Source organism: Meles meles, chromosome 11 (genome assembly GCF_922984935.1).
Source record: "Meles meles chromosome 11, mMelMel3.1 paternal haplotype, whole genome shotgun sequence".
NCBI lineage: Eukaryota > Metazoa > Chordata > Mammalia > Carnivora > Mustelidae > Meles > Meles meles.
The window spans coordinates 12,373,957-12,380,014 of NC_060076.1; the positions used below are offsets into that span (position 1 = coordinate 12,373,957).

The window sequence follows — 6,058 nt, forward strand, 5'->3', positions numbered from 1 at the left end:
TATGTATATATTTTACAAACTGTACTTATATGTTAAGTTTCATTAGCTCTTTAAAATACCTAAAATCAAACAGGGCACAGGTGATAGTATAAACCTCCACCAAGTGCTTCCAAGATCAGCACACTTTCTACCTCACTCTTGACTCAATACACATGTAATGCACCAGCTACCCAAAACCAAATTCTTCCTGTTGCCAATCAGTCGTGTGTACTAGAATTTTCAAATTCTGCATTCTATTGAACACAGAAAAACTAGATTTCCCATTGTAAAAGCAAAGGTCTGTTTTAATGTGGGACAAATAACATTTAAGGAAAAAATGGTGGGACATATGTGTGTTTTAAAATAGAAAATGAAGGGGGGCACTTGGGTGGCTCAGTGGGTTAAAGTCTCTGCCATCGGCTCAGGTCATGATCTCAGCATCCTGGGATTGAGCCCTGCATGGGGCTCTCTGCTCACCAGGGAACCTGCTTCCCCCCTCTCTCTCTGCCTGACTCTCTGCCTACTTCTGATCTCTCTCTATCAAATAAATAAATAAAACCTTAAAAAAAGAAAGAAAAAATAAAATAAAATAGAAAATGAGGGACACCTGTGTGGCTCAGTGGGTTGGGGCCTCTGCCTTCAGTTCAGGTCATGATCCCAGGGTCCTGGATCAAGTCCCGCATTGGGCTCTCTGCTCAGTGGGGACCTGCTTCCTCCTCTCTCTCCACCTGCCTCTCTGCCTACTTGTGATCTCTCTCTCTGTCAAATAAATAAAATATTTTAAAAAAATAAAAGTAAAGAAAATAGAAAATGATCAAATTGGGAAAATTCTAGATCTTGTGTGTGGCTATTTCAGATATATTTTATAGCTTTACAAAAACATGAGAAGACACATAGTGGTTAAATCTTGAAATCCACAATTAGTCCTGAGTTTGAAACCTATTTCTGCCATTTACTTGATATGTGAGTTTAGCAAATTATTGTTACTCTCTATATCTGTTTCCTCATCAGAAAAAAAAAACTGGGAATAATAATAGTTTATGTCTCATAAGTTTACAGTGAGGATTGAAAAAAGATCCACTTGTATGGGATAAGAGCTTAATTGTTGATTTACTCACAGATTATTCAAAGCATGGACAAAAATATACCTTCTAAAAAGGCTTTGTAGATTCATATTAAGGTCAATATGACCATTAGAGCATTAAAGTGTGGGCTAGGATTATTTTAGTATTCTGATTCATTACTTTTGAGAATGTGTTCAAATACCTAGTTGGGGAAAAAGTCATTGGCACCAACAGTGATGGGAAAGAGAAGACAGTGTTATCAAAGAAGACAGTGTTATCTCTCTTGCTCTCTGGAGCCATTCTAAGTGCTTTAGGCACATTATATCATGAAAATATCATAAAAATATTATGGAGAAAATATTAATATAGCTATTCACAAATAGGAACACTGAAATCTAAAGATATTCAATTACTTGCCTACTATTAGCCAGCTGAAAACTAGACATTTAATTGTTGTATGAACAAATGAATAAATAGCCATTCTTTGAACTGATATTAAAATCATGCCTATCCATGTTGATCTTCTGCTTAGTTGATCTGTCCGTTGCTGTGAGTACAGTGTTAAAGTCTCCTACTATTAATGAAGCCAAAAAAACCAAAACCAAAACCCAAACAAATCTATCCAATGTGCCCATTCTCAATCTCTGGATGAATAATTTTAAAACACTTTGTAGACATGAGGATATCTGAATACATGCTATTCATGGTAGCAAAGAGTTAGAGGACATTTAGGGAAACATGTAAGTCAGGTGAGCCACATGATACAATGGAAAGAGTTAGAAGAACCAGAACATTGATAGATATCCAAAAGATTATATACAGAGAGAAAAAAAAAACCAGAATGAAATATATGCCATAGTATTATTTAAGTAATTATTGAAGTAAATGGAAGAAACACATAAAAAAACAAAGCAATAATATATATTTTTCAATAATATATACATAACTAAAAAACAAATGGCTGCTGGCATGGAAAGACATATGCTTGCTTAATGGTCAGGTATCCAAGATGTGGTAACATGATCTGACTTAGGAAATGAGAGGAAAAATAGAAAGTAAATTTAAGACAAGGATTTATATGGGCTGATACTGATAGGTTAACATTCACTAAGGAATATGAACTTCTAAATAAGCACCTCTGAAGATAAACCAAGCATGACAATAAAACTTTGTTGACCTGGGTTCATTATTCCTCTGATTTCCTTATCAAATATTTCATCAAATCCCCTTTTTTGGCAAGGAGATTCAAAGATAAAGCTCAGCATGACATAACTGAAAATTTGTTCTGATATAGACAGAGAAAAATGAAACTATCTAATCTAAAATAAATTCCCAACCCTACCTTTGTCAGTCTCTATCCTCTTATGGAGTTTATATTTCCTTATAAACCATAGAACTATCTGGTGATAGATAGATGATATATAGGTAGATCAATAGATAGGTATTTAGATATAGATCCTCCATGCCAGGCTTGTCTCTGTCTTTTTCACAGTGGTGCCCCTACTCCCAGAGAGTATTTTTCACAAAGTAGGTACTCAGTTAGCAATTATTTTTAAGATTTGATACTAAGCTGAATTAGTTAGGCTCTGTTTCTGAAGAAAAATTCTTCTTCTGAAAGTCCATGCTATCAACACCAGTAGCATGTGAAGTCAGCAAGCTGAGACAGGGCAGCATCAGGGACAACAAATATGACAAGTTGTCCACATGGTAGCTAATGGGTGCAAAGGAAAGGAAAGCTTTATGGGTGGAAAGTAAATGTAGGTATAAACATACTTACTGCCTTGTTTGTGATTACAGTTGTGAAAGAAATGTTTGTGTGTTAAAGGGTAAGATCTTCTCTGGTTAACTGGCTATGTGACCATGGAAAAAGTCAACCAAACCAGCAGTGTCTCTGAGTTCATCCTCCTGGGACTCTCCTCCCACCCTGAAGACCAGACATCTCTCTTTATCCTCTTCCTCACCATGTACCTGGTCACCATAATTGGGAACCTACTCATCATCCTGGCCATCCACTCTGACCCCCAGCTCCAGACCCCCATGTATTTCTTCTTGAGTTTCCTGTCCTTCACTGACATTTGCTTTACAACAACCGTTGTCCCCAGGATGCTAGTGAACTTCCTGTCAGAGAAGACCATCTCCTATGCTGGGTGTCTGACACAGATGTATTTCATTTATGCTCTGGGCAACACTGACAGCTGCCTTCTGGTGGTCATGGCCTTTGACCGCTATGTGGCCATCTGTGACCCCTTCCACTATGTCACCACCATGAACCACCGCCTCTGTGTCCTGCTGGTGGCCTTTTCCTTCTCACTTCCTCATCTTCACTCACTCCTACATACCCTACTACTGAATCGTCTCACTTTCTGTGACTCCAATGTTATCTATCATTTCCTCTGTGACATCAAGCCTTTGCTAAAATTGTCCTGCTCTTCCACATTTGTCAATGAAATCATGATAAAGTCAGAAGCTTCCGTTGTTTTGGTGACTCCCTTTCTGTGCATTACTTTCTCTTACATACGAATTTTCATCACAGTTCTCAAGATTCCCTCAGCTGCTGGGAAACGCAAAGCCTTCTCCACCTGTGGCTCTCACCTCACCGTGGTAACTCTCTTCTATGGAAGCATCTTCTATGTCTATTTACAGCCTTTGTCCACATACACTGTTAGAGATCATGTGGCAACACTTGCCTACACAGTTCTGTCCTCCATGCTAAATCCTTTTATCTACACTCTGAGAAACAGAGACATGGAAAGGGGCCTGAGGAAGCTGATGGCCAGGAGGAAGTCCTAGCCAGAACCTCTGAGGTCCTCATGAGGGTCTCTGCTCCCCTAGACCCTGTTTCTGCTGGTCAACATGCATAATCATATCTGTCATGGATGTTCAGCCATCAACCACTGAGTCTATTATGATTCAGCAATTGGCTCGAGGTCAGCCAAGTTCCTGGATTCCAGTTTTCAGATTTCTTCCTCTCCCTTCTTCTCCAGGAAACTACATCTTTTTCATTCCCCAAGGGCTGCTGAAACCTCTGTTTTCCACAAAAATTAGTGGAACTAATTCATACCTATTTGATGATTTTGATTCTCTTAGTATCCTTCTTACTTTAATGAACTTTTTCTTTTTTAAATATTTTTGTTTTATTTCTTTTCAGTGTAACAGTATTCATTGTTTTTGCACCACACCCAGTGCTCCATGCAATACGTGCCCTCCCTATTGCCCACCACCTGGTTCCCTGACTCAGATTGTTTTTCAGAGTCCATAGTCTCTCATGGCTCATCTCCCCTTCCAATTTCCCTCAACTCCCTTCTCCTCTCCATCTCCCCATGTCCTCCATGTTATTTGTTATGCTCCACAAATAAGTGAAACTATATGATAATTGACTCTATCTGCTTGACTTATTTCACTCAGCATAATCTCTTCCAGTCCTGTCCATGTTGCTACAAAAGTTGGGTATTCATCCTTTCTGATGGAGGCATAATACTCCATCGTGTATATGGACCACATCTTCCTTATCCATTCATCCGTTGAAGGGCATCTTGGTTCTTTCCACAGTTTGGAGACCGTGGCCATTGCTGCTATTTCATGAACTTTTATAATCAGTTTTTCTAGCTTTTTGAAAGTCATTACAGTCGTTTAGGAAGAGAAAGAGAGGCAAGGATACAGAAATTGAGAGTTTCCTAGATCTGAAACTTCCACAAAACAAAGAATATGTCTGGCCTGTCAGTTTATACAGCGATCATGCCTCTTCTTTCTTCTCTATCACTGATAGGAGAATATTCTGGGGTCTATAGAGAACATAAGCCCAGCTCTTAGCCCTGATTAGATAAATAACTTAGAAGTTCAACACACAACTGAACCTATGAACAGGTCAGTGTGCAAGGGCCAGAGTTGCTTCTGGATCAATACCCTGGTCATCTGGTGCTTATCCTTCACAGGCAATCACTCCCCTTCTGACCTCTCTTACCTTCAACTCCCCTTAGAGATCCCTCAATTTCTAACACTCCTACCACTCTGAAGTCTGTCTGCTTCTCAGGGAAAGATTTACTGTAGGTACTTAGAATTATTCTCAGTATTTTTTGAAAAGAGGCTTAAAGCCCATATGTGAACATTGCAGGCAGATATAACAAGGAGCTTCCAGAACTAAACATAGAGGCTCTGGGATGTAGAGTTACCCAGTGCTACAGGCAAGTACTTGATTCTGTATAATATTATTTTCATTCTTTATTCTCCATTACTGTCTCAGGGATTTTAGTCTCTAATGTATTTTCTATTTTAATATTTTTGCCACTTACTATTATATATCATTTCCAGACATATTACTCAGCAGGTCTCACATGGGGCCCGTGAACCTGAATTTTAATAAGCACCTCCCCCTAAAGAAAACTAACATGGCCTTATGTGAGAAGCTAAATATTTGAAAATTTCTGAGCATTCCTTGTCTCTATGTTTGTATTTCTAGGACTCGTGCCCTAAAGTGATAGTATGTCAAATTATAAAAACGCATGTATGCAGACACTTTTTGATTACAGCATTGTCTGTAATAGTGAAAATTAAAAACAATCTAAATGTCCATCAATAGGATAGATAAATGATGGTTCAATTTTTCCATAGAAATAAATACTATGTGGTCATTTTAAATAATGAGGCATATTTCTATCACTGCTCTGAAAAGCAATGATTAATGAAGTGCAAGTTGCAAAATAAAATGCTTAAGAATAAGCCTGGGAAAAATAAAGAGGCGGAATCAGATGGAGAGATGAACCATGAGAGACTATGGATTTCAGGAAATGAACTGAGGTTTTTAGAGGGGAGGAGAGTGGGGGGGAGGTGGTTAGACCAAGAACAGGTATTAAGAAGGGCATGTATTGCATGGAGCACTTGGTGTTATACACAATCAATGAATCATGAAACACTACATCAAAAACTAATGATATTAGTAAGACAGGAAACAACGTGTGTTGGAGAGGATGTGGAGAAAGGGGAACCCTCTTACACTGTTGGTGGGAATGCAAGTTGGT

At 38.5% G+C, this 6,058-nt stretch overlaps 1 protein-coding gene across 1 annotated transcript; it reads left to right on the forward strand.

The window, feature by feature from the left end:
• Positions 1–2,903: 2,903 nt before the first annotated feature.
• Positions 2,904–3,833, forward strand: LOC123952541 (olfactory receptor 1L8-like). The gene has a single exon (XM_046021821.1). It carries the CDS (start codon positions 2,904–2,906, stop codon positions 3,831–3,833), a length of 930 nt encoding a protein of 309 aa, XP_045877777.1.
• Positions 3,834–6,058: the final 2,225 nt, after the last annotated feature.

What these genes read in the sequence shown, in the direction of transcription:
- LOC123952541 (XM_046021821.1), top strand. Translation starts at nt 2,904, where the DNA reads ATGGAAAAAGTCAACCAAACCAGCAGTGTCTCTGAGTTCATCCTCCTG.